Below are 19,097 nucleotides of genomic sequence, written 5' to 3' on the forward strand. Positions count from 1 at the left end.
GCCTTCCTATAGTCTGGAAAATGTTGGTTTATACGCAGAAGATGGGTGGGGGAGTTGGTAAGGAGTAAACAAAAGCCCAAAGAGAAGATCTGTCCAACTGTTATTCTCTCTGGGTTTTAAACCTATTGTTTACTCCTTACCCGTTCCCCTCACCATATCTTCTGCATATAAACCAGCATTTTCCTCACTACCACCAGTTCTGAGGAAGGATCACCAGACCAGAAACGCTAACTGATTTTCTTTCACAGATGCTACCAGGTCGGAGCTTTTCCTGCAACTTCTGTTTGTGTTCCATCACACTCCTGACTTTTGCCTCGAGATGGTGGACAGGCTTTCATACATCAGAGGGAAGTTAGTAGCTGTACGAATCCTACCCTTTTAGCCACAGTATTTATATAGTCCAGTTCAGTTTCTGATCATAGAGTCAGCTGTATAGCATGGAAACAGACCCTTCAATCCAACTCATCCACGTCAACCAGATACCCTAAATTAATCTAGTCCCATTTGCCCAGTGATAAATCTCAATTGCAATTCAGTAATGGTGGCACCATTCAACGTCAAGAGGTTAGATTCTCTACTATGGCGCAAATAATACTTGCCACTTGTTAGCCCGAACCTGAATACTATCCAGATATTGCCGCCTTTGGACATCATCTGCTTCTGTATCTGAGAACTTGCAAAAGCTACTGATCATGAATCAGCAAACATTCCCGCTTCTAACCTTATGGAATGAAGGTCATTGATGAAGCAGCTGAAGATGTTTTGGCCTAGGACGCTATCCTGCAGACATGCTGTGGAGCAGAGATGACTGACTTCCAACAACCATTAACATGTTCCTTTATGCCAGGTATGACTCAACCAGCAACAAACTTTCCTCCCAATTTCCACTGGCTCCAGTTTTGCGAACACTCCTTCATGCCACACTCAGTCAAATGTAGCCTTAATGTCACTTTCACCTCACCTCTGGACTTCAAAAATGATAATTAGGCAGGTTCCCTTCTCAGGCAGTCACCACCCTGACTTGGAAATTTATTGCTGTTCCTTCAGGTCGCTATCAAAATCCTGGAACTCTCTTTCTCATGGCATTGACTGTTTACCTACACTACATGGATTGCAACTGTTCCAGAAGGCAGTTCACCACCCACTTCAAGGGCAAACAGAGACAGCAATAAATGCTGGTTCAGCCAGCACACCCATATTCCAATTGCTTAAAAAATAACTAATTAAATTAATTAATGGAAAACCAGACCCATCTATGCTGCGGTTATAAATCAAGATTCTACAGTATGGTTGTTGAGCCCTACTCTAAGCAGAGGGGTGCATTAGGAAGTGATCAGGTGAGTGACTAGAAAAATAGCAGCATTTGAGAGAAATAACACAAAGGTGATTTGTGCGCCCTGGGAAAAAACGTGCAGCAAGTGTTTGCTGTTGCTCAGAATTAAACTGAGAAGCAGCCAGAGTCACTATGGAGCAAACAAAGATGAAAATTGCTCAGGTTTCTTCCAGGAGGTGGTCAGTCCTCACTACAGAGGATTCAGGAGGATAGGAACGAGGTGGCCTCATGGCTGGCAAGAAAAAGCAGGCAGTTAAAGGAATCCTCTAGGATGAGACCTCACCGGAGGTCGACAGCACCTAACAGTAGTGTGGGAGGTGAAGAAATGCACAGACAGCACACCAAGTACAGAAATGCAGTGGTCATAGAGGATGTTTTTGTCTAGTAATTTACAAACAAGTTCCACGTGGTCTATTGCCTTCCTCGTACATGACACTATGGAAGAGGTGCAGAACAGTTTAAAGCGAAATAAACAAGAGGGACAACAATAAGTTATGGCTCATGTGGGAAAAGACGACATAGAAAAAGAATTGAAGCGGTGTTGAATTCCAACTAAACAGCAGGTCCAACATAGGAATAATTGTTGAATAGGATCCAAAGCCAGAGCTCCCGATGATAAAATAGATTAAAATAAGACAGAAAATGAAAGCTTATGATAAATAAGGTGCATAATACTTCAAGGAATCTAGGTGAAAATAGTAAAAGTACCAGAGGAGATCTAATAGGGAATGAGGAGCTGGGGGAATGAGTATAGATTGGCAGCTTTCACAGGGAACACAGCAGTCTTTTTAAAAACAAAAACTTTAGTTTTAAAAAAAATTGTGAAAAAGCCAAACCAATTGGGCCCCAAAAAGGTCTCCTTGTGGAGACAAAACATGGTTGCTGTACTAAAATGAATATTTTGACATCTTTTCAATTGAAAGAGGATGCTGTCAATCTCACAGGAAAAACGTGGTAATGGAGAAATTGGACATGATAAAAACAAGGAGGTACTGAAAAAGTTGGAAATAATGCCAGAGGACTACAAATATTACATCTCTGATTAGAACAGAGAAGACAAAATCAGCAACGACAGGTTAGTCAGCTTTATGTCAGTCATGGGGAAATTTGCAAAGACCGTAATCCCACATGGAGAAAAATAGCCAAAGATATGAAAAGAGTTAGTAATCCTTTCTAAATATCTATAGAAATGCTATGTGTTAACAAAGTAAACATTGGTCCTACAGAGTGAGTCGAGATAGAATAATAGAAAATAAGGAGACGATGGTGAATTGAACATGTACTTTGCATTGATCTTTGCTGTCAAATATAGAAGAAAAACCCCAAATACAGCTGTAATTCAGGAACTTGAAAGGAAGAAGAAATGAAAGAAAATTGCAACCAATGATACCAATGGAGCTGCGGACTGACAAGTCCCAGGGTCCTGATCCACTTCATCCTCCGATCTGAAATGAAGTGGATAGTGAGGTAATTAATGCATTGGTTCGAATATTCCAAAATTAGATTCTTAGAAGAACACACCCTGGTCCAGAGAACAGGTTATATTAGACTTGGCATTGTGCAATGATGAGAGGGTGCCAGTTTTGGACTGGGGTGGACAAAGTTATAAATCGCAACACCAGGTGTAAGTCCAACAGGTTTATTTGGAAGTACTAGCTTTTGGAGCACTGCACCATTGTCAGGTAGCTAGTGGGGCAAGATTATAAGACACAGAATTTATAGTGTGATTTGTGCTATAAATTCCGTGTGTTACGATCAGCCCCACTAGCTACTTGACGAAGGAGCAGCACTCCAAAAGCTAGTACTTCCAAATAACCTATTGGACTACAGCCGGATTTGAGTTTTTTTAACATTGTACAATGAGATAGCATTAATGACCTCAGTGAAGTTTGAGGGAGAGGGGACTGAATCCAAGACTAATATTCTAAATTTAAATATGTGCAATTATAAATAGCATGAAAGCAGAATTTCCTAAACTAAACTGGCAAATTAGGCAAAGGAATACATCAAAAAAGACGAAACTGTAGACATTTACAGGAATATTTCAAGATAGAGGTATTCAAAGATGAAAGAAAAATTCCAAGAGGATGACCCATCACATGTGGCGAACTAAAAAAGTTAGTGTCAAACTTAAAGAAAAATTATATAACTGTGCTAAAATGGATGGCAAGTCAGAATACTGGACAGAATATAAAACATAAGCAAAGCATTACTAAAAGCTTAATAAAGAGTGATAGAGTATGTGAAAAAGTTAAGATATAAAGAGAGACACAGAAAGGTTGTTACGCCATGTTCTTCGTGACCTGCAACACATTATCAATGAGGATGAGCACCTCACCAAGACCTTCCCCACACCTCCACTATTTGCCTTTAAACAACCGCCAAACCTCAAACAGATCATTTTTAGATTAGATTAGATTAGATTTACAGTGTGGAAACAGGCCCTTCGGCCCAACAAGTCCACACCGACCCGCCGAAGCGAAACCCACCCATACCCCTACATTTACCCCTTACCTAACACTACGGGCAATTTAGCATGGCCAATTCACCTGACCCGCACATCTTTGGACTGTGGGAGGAAACCGGAGCACCCGGAGGAAACCCACGCTGACACGGGGAGAACGTGCAAACTCCACACAGTCAGTCGCCTGAGTCGGGAATTGAACCCGGGTCTTCAAGCGCTGTGAGGCAGTAGTGCTAACCACTGTGCCACCGTGCCGCCCACAAATCATTGTTCGTAGCAAACTGCCCGGACCTCAGGACAACTCCATACAACCCTGTCACGGTGGATGCTGCAAGACGTGTCAGATTGTGGACATAGATACCACTATTATGCGTAGGAACACCTCCCACCTTGTACATGGCAGGTACTCATGTGACTCAGCCAACGTGGTCTATCTTATACGTTGCGGGCAAGGATGCCCAGAGGCATGGTACATTGGGGAAACCAAGCAAAGGCTACGACAACGGATGAATGGGCATCGCACAACAATCAACAGACAGGAGGGTTCCCTCCCAGTTGGGGAACACTTTGGTGGTCCAGGACATTCAGCTTTGGACCTTCGGGTGACCATCTTCCAAGGTGGTCTTCGGGACAGGCAGCAGAGGAAAGTGGCCGAGCAGAGGCTGATAGCTAAGTTCAGTACCCATAGAGAGGGCCTCAACTGGAACCTTGAGTTCATGTCACATTACAGGTGATCACCATTGCACTACACACACACAGATATTCCTACACATACACACACTCACATTCACACGGACACAGGTACACACAGACACGCACACACCCTTACAGACACACACACTCCCATGCTCACACATGCAACCCCTCACAGATTTAAGACACTCTGCACCCACTACACACACACTTTCTCACACTCACAACCCTCACCCCAGACAGACAGACAGACACACACACACAGGCAAAGACCCACATGTACACACATATTTTGTGTGGTGAATTTGTATTGCACAGTTACATTGCACATTGCTCAAAAACTGCATACATTCATGTATAACTCTGAGCTCAAAAACTGCAGGAATTTATGTAAAACACTTCTCACTTTTTGAGATTAGAATCAATCTAAACATCAGGTCATAGACAGAGAACACAGGGCTATCACCATTGTTAGCAGCTAACCCGAAAATGCAACTTTAAAAAGAAGGGTTTTGTGATTTACACATGAAAGAAGTGAAACTATCACTGTATTCTAACAGATGAAAGGCTTAACAGACAATCAATTTTTCAATGTATAATTTCAGTTACATCACAGTTGCAAATTTTTGCTATAAATTCTGTGTTACGATCGAGCCCTCCACAATCACCTGACGCTCCGAAAGCTAGTGTGCTTCCAATTAAACCTGTTGGGACTATAACCTGGTGTTGTGTGATTTTTAACTTTGTACACCCCAGTCCAACACCAGCATCTCCAAATCATAAAAAGGAAACAAAAGAGACAGAGCACTGGTCCTATGAAGTGTAATTACAAAGAATTAATCATGGAAATTAAGGATATGGGAGGATTTTTAGTGATGACTAATGAGAGAGTTGATGTGTTTTTTTCCAATTTTCTAAAATTCCATAGATTCGTGGAGAGTTCCATCAGATTGGAAAGTAATGAATGTGATTCAAAAATAGAGAGACAAAGCAGGAAACCACAGTTCTTTACTTAATACAAAACAAAACATTATAAGCTATTGTCAATGACATTATAGCAAGGTATGGAGATAAATTCATGGCAATCTGGCAAAGTCAACACGGTTTTGTAAAAAGGAAATCATGCTTCATGAAGTTATCAAAGTTCCTTCAAGAACAGACTGCTGGATGGCTAGAGAAATTGAGGTTTTGGTCAAGAATAACAAGGAAGCATATGTCAGGTATAGACAGCAGGGACAGAGTTAATCCCTCGAAGAGCATAAAGTAGGAATATATTTAAAAGGGAAATCAGGAGGGCAAAAAAGGGGTCATGAGATAGCTTTGGCAAATAGGGTTAAGGAGAATCCAAAAGAGTTTCTACAAATACATTCAGGACAAAAGAGTAACAAAAGGAGAGAACAGGACCCCTCAAAGATCAGCAAGGCTATCTATGTATGGAACTGCAGGAGACAGGCCAGATACTGCATCAGTGTTTATTGTGGAGAAAGATATGGAAGATAGAGAACATAGAAAAATACAGCGCAGTACAGGCCCTTCGGCCCTCGATGTTGCGCCGACCAAAGCCTACCTAACCTACACTAGCCCAATAACCTCCATATGCTTATCCAATGCCCGCTTGAATGACCATAAAGAGGGAGAGTCCACCACTGTTACTGGCCGAGCATTCCATGAACTCTCAACCCGCTGAGTAAAGAATCTACCCCTAACATCTGTCCTATACCAACCTCCCCTTAATTTAAAGCTATTCCCCCTCGTAATAGCTGACTCCATATGCGGAAAAAGGTTCTCACTGTCAACCCTATCTAAACCCTTAATCATCTTGTACACCTCTACCAAATCTCCCCTAAACCTTCTTTTCTCCAATGAGAACAGCCCCAAGTGCCTCAGCCTTTCCTCATACGATCTTCCTACCATGCCAGGCAACATCCTGGTAAACCTCCTCTGCACCCGTTCCAGTGCCTCCACATCCTTCCTATAGTATGGTGACCAAAACTGCACACAATATTCCAGATAAGGCCGCACCAGAGTCTTATACAACTGCAACATGACCTCAGGACTCTGGAACTCAATTCCTCTACCAATAAAGCCCAGTACGCCATATGCCTTCCTTACAGCACTATTTACCTGGGTGGCAACTTTCGGAGATCTGTGTACATGGACACCAAGATCCCTCTGCTCATCCACACTACCAAGTAGCCTACCATTAGCCCAGTAATCCATCTTCTCGTTACTCCTACCAAAGTGAATGACTTCACACTTAGCTACATTGAACTCCATTTGCTACCTTTCTGCCCAGCTCTGCAACTTATCTATATCCCGATGTAACCTGCCACATCCTTCTTCGCTGTCCACAACTCCACCGACTTTCGTATCAAAACATGGGGAAACAAATAATGACATCTTGAAAAATGTCCATATTAGAGGTGGTGGTGCTGGACATCTTAAAACACAAAGGTGGATAAATCCCTGGGATCTGATCAGGTGCACTCTAGAATTCTGTGGGAAGCTGGAGATGTGATTGATGGGCTCCTTGCTGAGATATTTGGATCATCGACAGCCACAGCTGAGGTGCTGGAAGACTGGAGGTTGAGTAACATGGTGCCACAATTTAAAAAACATGGTAAAGAAAAGCCAGGGACCTATAGACAGGTGAGCCTGACATCAGTGGATGTTATCAGATGGAATCCTGAGGGACAGGATTTACATATATTTGGAAAGGCAATTGCTGATTAGGGACCGCCAATATGACTTAGTGCATGGGAAATCACGTCTCACTAATTTGATTGAGATTTTTGAAGCAGCAATGAAGAGAATTGACGAGAGTGTTGGATGTGATCTATATGGACCTTAGTAAGGTTTCAATTAGGTTCCCCATGACAGACTGGTTAGCAAGGTTAGATCACACAGAATACAGGGAGAACGAGCCATCTGGATACAAAAGGTAAAAGATAGAAAAGGTGGTAGCAGAGGGTTGCTTTTCAGACTGGAAGTCTGTGACCAGTGGTGTGCCACAGGGATTGGTGCTGGGTCCACTGCTTTTAATTATTTATATAAATGATTTGGATGAGAGTATAGGAGGTCTAGTTCGTAAGTTTTCAGAAGACAGCAAAACTGGGAGGTGCAGTGGACAGCACAGAAATTCAGCATAAAACAGGATCTTGATCAGATGGGCCATAAGCCAAGGAGTGAAAGATACAGAGTTTAATTTAGATAAATGCAAGGGGCTGCATTTTGGAAAGGTAAATCAGGGCAGGACTCAGGACTGTTGCTGAACAAAGAGACATTGGAGTGCAGGTTCATAGTTCCTTGAAAATCGAGTCCCATGAAGACAGGACAGTGAAGAAAGCGTTTGGTATGCTTGCTTTTTTTGGTCAGTGTATTAACTATAGGAGTTGGGAAGTCAAGTTGAGGCTGTACAGTACCTTGGTTAGGCGAGTTTTGGAATACTGCATGCAATCTGGCCTCCCTGCTATTAGAAAGTTTTGTTAAACTTGAAACGGTTCACATAGGGGGTGGTGAGTGTATGGAATGAGCTGCCAGAGGAAGTGGAGGCTGCTGGTACAAATACAAAATTTATAACGGCATCTGAATGGATATATGAAGGGTTTAGAGGGATACGGAATACAATGTGAGAAATAGAATACAATGTCAGAAAACATGAAACTGTCCATTTCGGTATGTTATAAAGCAAAGATCGACACCCCCACCCCCAATCAAGCAATCATGCCCTCCTATTATTTTACAGCATCAAATTCTAAATCTTCCAATCCAGAAATACTCTACTCAACTTCGCAACAGATAGGCAGAGCACTGAGATGCAGAGGGATCTGGATGCCTTCATGTATGAACCTCCAAATATGCATGTATGACAAGGATAGCTAAGACAATGCTAACATTTATCACAAAGGGGAGTGATTACAGAAGTAGGATGTTATGCTTCACTTATCCAAGGCACTGGTGAGACCAATCTGTAGTACCATATTAGTCTCTTTATTTAAGGACATCAATGCATTGGCAGTAGTTCAGAGAAGGCTTATGAGACTAATACCTGGAATGAGTGAATTGCCTTATGAAGGATAGGCCAAAGAGGTTAGGTTTCTGTACCACGGAGTTTAGAACAGTAAGAAGTGACTTGATTGAAAGACAATTCTGAAGAAATTTGACAGAACGGATGTGGAAAGGATATTCTGGCTGGTCAGAGAATATAGAACTAGGGGTCACTGTTTAAAGATAAGGGATTGCCCATTTAAAACTGAAATGAGGACTTTATTTTCCCAAGAGACAATCAAGAAGGAAAAGAAAACATAAAACTTTGCCCTACAATGATTGGGCCTCATGTGAACTATTATATCTGAAGATGTCAAAGCTTGGATGAAGGTACAGAAGAGATTTTCTAGAAAGGTACCAGAAATGAGGGAATGGGATTGTGTGGAGACAGTAAAGCCAAAATTGTAGTTTTCCAAAGAACAGAGAAGGTGGTGTTCAAAATCATGAATAGCTTCAACAGAGAAAATAAAGAAAAAAATGCTTCTAGTGGTAAAATGATCACAGGGACTTAAGGGAGCACATATTTAAGACATTTGTCACTTCTTTTATTTGAATAGCAAGTTATGAGTTGGAATGTATTTGGATGTGGTATATTTAGATTTTCAGACCGCTTTTGATTAAGTCCCACACAAGCAGTTGTGGGAGTACGAAATATGTATGTGTCATTCGCAGGGTGACAAGCTGAAAATAGTTGGATATGGCAAGGAACAGTGCTTGGGCCTTAATTATTCACAATCCATATCAACAATTTGGATTTTGGGACAGAAGTAACATTTACAAGTTTGCTGATGATGGAAAACTAGGCAAGAGTGAAAGTTATGAGAGAATGTGCTGTGGGCGGCATGATGGCCTAGTGGTTAGCACTGCTGCCTCACAGCACCAGGCACCCGGGTTCGATTCCTGATTCAGGCAACTGTATGGGTTTCCTCCCATAATCTAAAGATGCGCAGTTCAGGTGAACTGGCCATGCTAAAATGCCCAAAGTGCATTAATCAGGGTAGGGGAATGGGTCTGGGTGGGTTACTCTTCAGAGGGGCGGTGTGGACTTGTTGGGACAAATAGCCTGTTTACATACTGTAGGGAATCTAACCTAATCTAACGCAAAGACAATTCAAGGGGACTTGGAGAGACCAAATCACTGGGCAAGAAAAATGACAGATGTATTACAAACGAGGAGAAGTGACAGGTTTCCATTATAGTGGGAGAAATAGAAATGCAGAGTATTTCTTTAATGGAGGGGGGCTGGGAAGCATTGAACTTCAAAGAGACTTAACTGTTCTTCATGAGTCACAAAACAACATGCAAATACAATAAATAATTAAGATGGCAAATGGTATGTTGATCTTTAATACTGGAGGATTTGAGTTTACCAATAAGGAAATCTTATGCAATACAGAGACTCTTGGTGAAATCATATTTGCGAGCAGTTTTTAATTTCCTAAAAATGAAGAATACATTTGCCACATACGAAGCACAAGGAAGGTTCACCGAACTAGTTGCTGACAATGGAGGGAATGGTTATATAGACTCAACGTATATTCTCTGCAGTTTAGATGATTGAGAACACTTCTCATTCTAACTTGCAAAGAGGATCTAAAAGTTAGACGCAAGAAAGCAGTTTCTCTTGATTTTGTGGTGGTGATGGTGGTGGAGGGAGGAGATCTACAACAAGGGACAGAATCTCAGAATAAGGGCAGACCATTTAGGGCTAGGATGAGGAGCAATCACCCCATTTGTTGGTGGTAACTCTTCAGGATTTTCTATCCCAGCGGGCTGTATAGGCTCAGTCATTGCATACATTCAAGTCAAGATTGATATATATCCAGATATTTAGATATTAAAAACATTAAGGTATACAGGAATACTGCAGTAAAATGGTGCTGCAGTAGAAGATCAACCATGATTTGACTGGCAGCGTGGGCTTAAAGAAATGAATAACCTATTCCCACCCCTATTTGTGTTTTTATGATCCTATTTTCTTACATTTTCCAACCTTGGTGTTGAGACACACTAAGATGGTCTCTTTTTCTTTCTTTTTTTTAAAATGGGGAAGCCAAAAATCAGTGAAATAGACTGAACATTGATTTTTTTTTAAAAATCTTATTATTGGGATTCCAGCCTGGTATTTAAATTCTCAAAAATCAGCAATTAAATTTCACTGAACATTTTTTTGGTAATTAACACCTTGTTTAGAGAGTTTTACTTGATCAAAAATTATTTTTCAAGTTGGTCAAAATAAAAATTCAATTACATTTGTTTGCATTTAGTGCCTATAGAGCAACATTTAAATCTCAGTGATGGAGGTCAAAATTATAATGTCGAACCTGGAAACAGGAGTAGGCTATTCAATTGTCTATGCAGGGTTCCTTAAACTGCAGGACTATTGTCGTTTAGGAAGGAAACAGCTCCAACTTTAAAATGAGGGGCTGGGAATTCTGTGATAACTTGCTTCCTGACTTCCGAAAGCCTATCCAACAATCTGCAAGGTGCAAGTCACGAACATAATGGAATACTCACCATGTGGCCTGAATGAGTGCAGCTTGAAAAACACTCAAGAAACCCAACACCACCCAAAGCAAAGCAGCCCATTTAATAGCCATCTGCCTCCTATTATTTTCCATCATCAAAGCACAGTGGCAGTGATGCGTTGGACCTACATGATGCACTGCATGATTAATCAATGTTCTTTGGACAACATAAACCAAACCCAAGGTCTCCACTGTCTATAGAACTGGGGCAGTAGGAAATGGCAAGATGGACCCCCTTCAGGCCTTCTTCCAAGCCATATACCTTCTTGATTTGGCACCATTCTTTATCACTGGGTTAAAATTCTGAAAACTCCCTTCCAAACAGTACCAGGGGCGTACCTATACCACAGATTATAATCAAAGTGAGCATTCACCATCATATTAAAGGGTAATTAAGAGTGGATAGCAACTGCTGGCCTTGCCAGTGACACCCAAATCTCACAAGGATAGAAAGGGTATGAAGAATACACAAAGAGGACAACGAGGCAACTATGGCTGTCAAGTGATGTCAGGGACAGCATAAAAGCAAAAGAAAAAAAAATTGTAAATTTGATGAAAACTAGCCAGAGGACAACTAAAAATGCTGTAAGGGGCAAGGAGATGAAACATGAGAGTAAGCTAGCAGTAATATAAAAAAACTTTCTTAAAAAAATCTAAAAGGTAAGGTAGAGGCAAGAGTGCACATTGGACCACTGGAAAAATGAGGCTGGAGAAGTAGTAATGGGGAACAGAGGAACTAAATAGGTATTTTGCAATAGTTTTCAACATGGAAGACACCAGCAGCACAGTCACTGGGAAATTTGAAAATATCTAAAGGTGGATAAATCACCTTGACCAGATGGACTACACACCAAAGTTCTAAAAGGAGCTAAGGAGATTGTGGAGGCATTGGTGGTGATCCTTCATGAATAACTGGGGTCAAGGAAGGTCCCAGAGATCAGGGCCACATTGTACTGCTGCCTCCCCTGGCAGAATTCCATCCTTGCATGACTGTATGGAGTTGACACATTCTCCCAGTGTCTGCATGGGTTTCATCCAGGTACTTCAATTGCGTCAGAGTCCAAGACATGTAGGTTAGGATTGGCCATGGTAAATCTGATTCATAGATTCACAGAATCCCTACAATCCACACTGACCCTCTAAAGAGTATCTCACCCAAATCCATTCCCCATTATTCTACATTTATCCCTGACTAATGCACCTAACCTACACACCCCCGAACACTATCGACAATTTAGCATTGCCAATTGAAACCCAGAGTAAACCCATGCAGACACGGGGAGAATGTGCAAACTCCACACAGTCGCCAGAGGCTGGAATCGAACCTAGGTTCCTGGCACTGTAAGGCAGCAGTGCTAACCACTGAGCCACCCAAACTTCTTAGAGCGTCAACAGATCTGTAGATTGGGTGGATTAGCCATGTGAAATGCAGGGTTAGAGAGACAGGGTAGGGGGTGGGTCTAAGTGGAACACTCTTCAGAGGGGCAGTGTGGAAGCAATGGGCAGAATGGCCTGCTTTCACACCATAAGGATTCTAAGATTCTCTGATTTTATGAAAATGGCTAATGTAACATCCCTGTTTAAGGGAAGGTTGGAGGCAACAGACAGCAAACTACAGACTGACTAGCCTGACCTCTGTCGTTGTCAAGAAGTTGAGAGCCCACTTTAAGGATGAGATTGTGGAATATTTGGAAGTGAGTGATGAAATAGGGCCAAGTCAACATGATTTCATCACGGGATGGTCATGCCTAAAAAATTCATTAGAATTCTTTGAGGTGGTAATGAGAAAGTTAAAGTGGACGTGATCTATGTCAATTTCCACAAGGCATTTGACAAGATGCTGCACAGGAGGCTGCTAAACAGGACAAGAGTCCATGGTATTGGGGCATGGTACTGGCTTGGATAGAAGATTGGCATATTGCACAGAAGGCAGAAGGTGGGGATAAAGGTGTCTTTTTCAGGATGTCAGCCAGTGACGACTGAAGTTCCACAGGGGTCCATGATGGGACATTGTTACTGTACAATCTGGATGAAGAAACTGATGGCATTGTTGCTCGGTTTATAGAGGACACAAAGATGTGTGGAGAGACAGGTAGTGTCGAGAAAGCAGAGAAGCTGCAAAAGGACTTGGACAGGCTAGGAGAGTGGACGATGACTGAATCCAATGTGGGAAAGGGTGAAGTTACACACTTTGGAGGGAAAATTAGAGACATGAAAAGTTTTCTAAAGAGGCAAAGACTTCAGAGATCTGAAGCATAAAGGGACTTAGGAGCCCTAGTTCAGACTTTTAGGTTAACATGCAGTTTCAGTTAGCAATTGGGAAGGCAAATACAATGTTTACATTTATTTCAAGAGGGTTAGAATACAAGACTAGCCATGTACTACTGAGATTGTATCAGGCTCTGGTGATTTATAATATTGTGAGCAGTTATGAGCTCCATTATTAAGGATGTGTTGGCAATGGAGAGAGTCCAGAGGAGGTTTGCAAGAACGATCCCAGGGATAAAAGGCTTGCATCATGAGAAGCAGTTGAGGACTCGGGGTGGGGGGGGGGGGGGGGGGTGCTGATTAGACTGGATGCGGAGAGGAGGTTTCCACTAGTTAGAGACACTAGATCCGAGAGCACAGCTTCATAGTGAAGGGACGACCCCTTTAGAACTGAGATATGGAGGAATTTCTTCAGCCAAAGGCAGGTTGATCAGTGAAACTCATTGTTGCAGAAGGCGCTGTGGAGGCCAAGTCATTGAGTATATTTAAGACAGATAGGTTCTTGATTTGTAAGGGGATTAAGGATTGTGGGAGAAGATAGAAGAATGGAGTGGAGAAACACACCAGCCATGAGTTTATGGCAGAGCAGACTTGATGGGCCAAATGACCTAATTCTGCTTCTATGGGTATTATAAAGATGATAAATGGAGACACAAAGCAGGATGGTGCAGAGTAAGAACAAGGAGCTGTTTTAAAAGAAAACGTGCATGACCCTGACCTGCTTTGGTGACAGATATCAAAATGCCCAGGGATAGGCAAGGTACTTAGTTAACACGTAAATTGGGATTCCATAGTTCACATGGGGGCTCAATTCAAAAGATGTTTCTGCTGCACATTTTTCCCAACAGTCAAGAAACTAGCAAGTGAAATGAGCAACCTTAGCTCTCCACCCCCCAGTAAGTGACTCTTTCAGCCTGAGTTGTGGGCCAGAAAGAGAAGCGTACACTCATCAAGCCACACAGAGCCTTAAATTCTTCCAGCCCTGAACTCCAGCTATTGCCAACCCAACATCAACTGATAACTTCTCTCCTCATCTGCAGCCACCCATCTCAGCAAGGTCATTGAACTGCAGCCTCCTGTCATTGTGTTTCCTATCACCCACAGGGAGGCTTTTCATGTAGCCAGTTGCAGTCCAGAAGGCACACCCACCAAAACATTTGAGGCCTGTTGCACCCTCAGTTTTGTCAGATTTTTCTGCTGCTTCCTTTCTCACTTGAGCCTTACTCAATTCCATATAACTATCTGGGCTTAGATATTGAAGGCTTCATGAAGCTGTGAGGGGCAAAGGAGACAGCTAGTAGTGGAGAAAAGAAGGTGAAGTTTTCTTCACTCATCAAGGTGATCATGAATAGCAGGTGGTTTATAGCAGAGGTGAGTGAGGTTGGAGTCTTTGATGTAGAGCATCAAAACCAGTTTGAATCAGACGTACTCATATCTACTAGGTGAAAGTGAGTACTGCAGATGCTGGAGATCAGTCAAGATTAGAGTGGTGCTGGAAAAGCGCCACTCTAATCTTGACACTGTACTCCTATCTACACCCAATGAACTGGGAAGTGATGTTGCATAGTCGAGTGTGTAGTGCTGAAAAAGTACAGCAGGTCAGGCATCATCCAAGGAGCAAGAGAATTGACGTTTCATGCAAAAGCCCTTCATCAGGAAGGTGGGGACCATAATGGAAACAGCTGGAAGAGGGACATCAAAATAGAGATGAGGGAGTAGTGAAAAGATTGTTAGTAGTACTATCAGGATTGGAGACTAGATGCTAGACAATTAAGAATAGGAAAATATAGTTCTAAAGTGACTCATGAGGCAGAAAGGACATTTTCCAGGAACAAACTTAAATGTCATACTTCAATAACACAATGATCATACTTATTATTTGAGAGAGATGATAAATCCAGAGTCCAACAAATAAATTTTAAAGATCATAGAACACTTTTCAAAAGGTAGCAGGGAACTCTCCTTGTGCATCTTAATCTTTCTCTCTCAATATTACCAGAAACAGATTGACTGTTTATTTTTTCATTTATCATTTGTGGGTTCTTGCTGTTGATACAATGCTTGGAACATCTGCTTCCATAACAAGTTACTGTACTGTAGAAGTAATACAATGGATGCACTTAGGATGCCATGTAGAAGCAGGTTCTTCTGAGAATTGGCATCTGTTGCTGACTTACCAAAGGTAAGCACGTTGCTTTCACACACAAAAATGACACCTTTAAATAATAAATGTCCCCGAAAATTAATCATAGCATTTAGCTTTCTGAAACACTACATTTTTTAAATGGTTTAAATAAATGTCATAAGCAGAATTTCAGTAATGACAGAAACAAAGCACAGTAGTTTGTTCACACTTACCCATCTCGTCCTTTACTGACTATTTTCACCTCAAAGTAATAAATTCCACAAGCAGCAGGTATAGGATACATTGCTCGAACTGAAGCCGCATCTTTTGGTGTTTTACCATGACCTGAAGGTACAAAATTTAGATGAAAATTGAGCCTGCAACATTGCTTAAAAATGGAAGATACAGAGTAAGCTCATCATTCAGCACAAATTAAACAATGGAAATCTACATGGAATATGCTTCAAGGGGATCACATATTACAGGTAATTGTCCTTTATTTAATGCTTCACTTCCTTCAGCCTAATTATGGAAAAATAAACTCAAATCAAGACTCAAAAAGCCACCTAGAAAAATAATTTAAATCCAATTTTGAAGTTAGAAATCAGCAGTTAAAAGCAGAGTAGCACAGAAATTCCCACAGGGAGAAAATTAGTGCATGCCCTGTGGCAAAAATGCTGAGCAAAGGTAGATTATCAGTCAACAATGGAAGTTTACTGCCTGTCTTCATTTATTACCTTTATTTTATAATCAGAGATTTATCATTTTAAATTACAGTTTTTAAAAATCTGTTACCTATTATCTCAAAACTAACAGCAAATTCTGGAGAAACTCAGCATGTCTGGCAGCATCTGTCAAGGGAACTACTTTGGTCTGGTGAGACTTCTTCAGAGCTGAAAGGAGTTTGGAAAAATAGGTTCTTTTTTATGCTTCTGACAGAGGCAAAGGAGCAGCAACATGGCAGTTATGGAGGGGCCTGGTGCAAAAGACACCAAACACATCTTACCTATGTCTCCCACCCCCATTAGCATTTCACCATCACACCCTGATGCACACCTCTATCACTGCAAATGCTTCTTTATTGTCCCACTGCGCCTTTCTATATAATTGCAGAAGGTGTAACACATGCCCATTCATCTTCTCCCTGCTCACTGTCCAGGCCTCTAAAACACCTTCCTGCTGAAGAAGCATTTTTCACTTGTCCTTCTTTCAATCTTGTCTGCTGCATTCTCTGCTCACAACACTGTCTCCTTTATATTGACGAGAGCAAAGCTGACTGGGTTTGCCGTACACCTCCATTCCGTACCTAGGAATGACCTGGAATCTCCCAGTTGCTTACTATTTCAATAAACTACTTGTTAACATTTCTGTCCTGGGCCTAATGCAGCGTTCCAACGAAGCACAGCGCCAGCCCGCAGAACAATACTTCATTTTCCACTTAGGTACAGCCTTAAGGCCTCCAATATTGAATTCAATAACTTCAGGAATTGACCACATTATTTCTGTTCTATTTGTCTTACTTTCTCTCCCCACAACCATGTTTGCATTTTATTTACTCTGCACTAAAGAGAAAGGACCAATTCTCTCCCTTTCACCCCTGATATGACACCCTCTGTAATTCTCTTATTTTCTTCCTCCACTATTAACAGCCCTTTTGTCTTTTGCACTGGGCCTCTATACCATCTGCATCTTACTCCTCCTTTGTCTGTCAAAAGTATAAAAACAAATCTATTTTCCAACACCTTTCAATTCTTAAGAGTCACACCAGACCATGGGCGGCACGGTGGCACAGTGGTTAGCACTGCTGTCTCACAACGCCTGAGACCTGGGTTCAATTCCCGACTCAAGCGACTGACTGTGTGGAGTTTGCATGTTCTCCCCGTGTCTGCGTGGGTTTCCTCCGGGTGCTCCGGTTTCCTCCCACAGTCCAAAGATGTGCGGGTCAGGTGAATTGGCCATGCTAAATTGCCCGTAGTGCTAGGTAAGGGGTTAATGTAGGGGTATGGGTGGGTTGCGCTTCGGCGGGTCGGTGTGGACTTGTTGGGCCGATGGGCCTGTTTCCACACTGTAAGTAATCTAATCTAATCAGACTCTAAGCATTATCTGTTTCTATCTCCAGCTGCTGCCAGAGCAGTTGAGCTTTTCCAACATGCTCTTTCGATCAGATTTCCAGTTTTTTTTTGCCTTTTTTAAAAACTTACAGCAATATTTTATCTTTATCATCTACAAACAGTAAACTGCAGATTTATTATGGTTACTTAAATACTACACAAAAATGTGTGGAGAAATATAAACAGCCACTGCTGATAATGAATAAGACAAATATTTCAAATGAATACAGTTACTTCCCCAGCTGGACTATTTTAAACCCAACTATGAGTGGTCATGCAGATTAAAGACAACTGAAATCAACTAACTCCAAACAATAAAAATATCAAGATTGAATTAAATGCAAATTGAAATTGAAAATCAAAATCATCTCCACTTATGGAAGCAGAACTATTTCTTAGATTTTAAATTAACAAATGTAATATACATGTTGAGAATTTACGAACAAGTTCTTAGATTTGTATTGTTGAGCTACAATATAAATCAGAAATTTCCAGCTGCACAAATCCTCTCAGCTATATTGTCTAATGAATAATCCCGCTAAGCAATAGAAATAGTTTTGCACCTTTGTGAATAAGATATAAACTCAAAATTGAAAATATTTTGATCTGGATAAATACTTATGCACATCGGCCATTTTTATTCGGTACCAACAGTGAATGTTGTTGGCAGTTAATCTTTTAAAAACATATGCAAACAATATCTTAGGCATCCATAAAAATAACATGAATATTATGTTAAATAGCTGAAAATGTGTTTGGTGAAACAAACAAACAGCCAAAGACCAGAGAGAGGTCAAAGCTGGAATTCTAACTGAATGGGTAATATCGGGCAACTTTCTACACAACAAGCAATTTTATACTATCTTGGTCAATTCAGGAAGTTTACATCTTGAAATTAGAAGACCATACATGGATTCAGGTTCATGATCCTGAGCATGTCATTTAGGTTCAAAGTTCAGGAAATATTGAAGGAGTGCTGCATTGTTGAAACTAACATTAAAAAGACCAAATCTATACAAGAGATCCAATGGCATCATTCAAAAAAGTGGAAATTCTTAGCTACTCCAGGTCCACAGTGCTGCTTTAACTATGCCCATAACATAAATCAGATCATTTAACCATTCACTGAATTGTATTTTGTTTTGGATCTGGTTGTCCATAAATTGATGGTGCATTTATATTTTAAACTAATTTGAAACACCTTCAACAATATGTAAAGGATAGAAATTCCTCTCAAGCCACTGTATAAATGCTAGGTTATTCCTGCTTCATTTCAATAACACTACAACACTGACATCTTTCTGACAATGTGTTAAATTGCCCAGTATGCCCTGCTCACAAAAAATAAAATAAATCTAACCGAGCCAATTACTGCCCCAGTCTGCTCTTGATCATTATGAAAGTGGTGGAAGGGGTCACAGCACTATCAAATAGCACTTGCTCAGCAATAACCAGTTTGAGTTCCACCAGGGCCACTCAGCTCCTTATTTCAAACATTGTCAAAAGAGCTGAACAGCACAGGAAAGTT

The 19,097-nt window shown here is 41.2% G+C and overlaps 1 protein-coding gene across 1 annotated transcript in view; it reads right to left on the minus strand.

Moving 5' to 3' along the window:
- Nucleotides 1-19,097, minus strand: part of ranbp9 (RAN binding protein 9) — a 90,103-nt gene that overhangs the window by 57,741 nt on the left and 13,265 nt on the right. Inside the window, exon 3 of the mRNA XM_060850317.1 lies at nucleotides 15,692-15,803. Coding sequence (XP_060706300.1) covers nucleotides 15,692-15,803 — 112 coding nt within the window. The remainder of the gene's footprint in view (nucleotides 1-15,691; nucleotides 15,804-19,097) is intronic.

Source organism: Hemiscyllium ocellatum, chromosome 34, assembly GCF_020745735.1.
Source record: "Hemiscyllium ocellatum isolate sHemOce1 chromosome 34, sHemOce1.pat.X.cur, whole genome shotgun sequence".
Lineage (NCBI taxonomy): Eukaryota > Metazoa > Chordata > Chondrichthyes > Orectolobiformes > Hemiscylliidae > Hemiscyllium > Hemiscyllium ocellatum.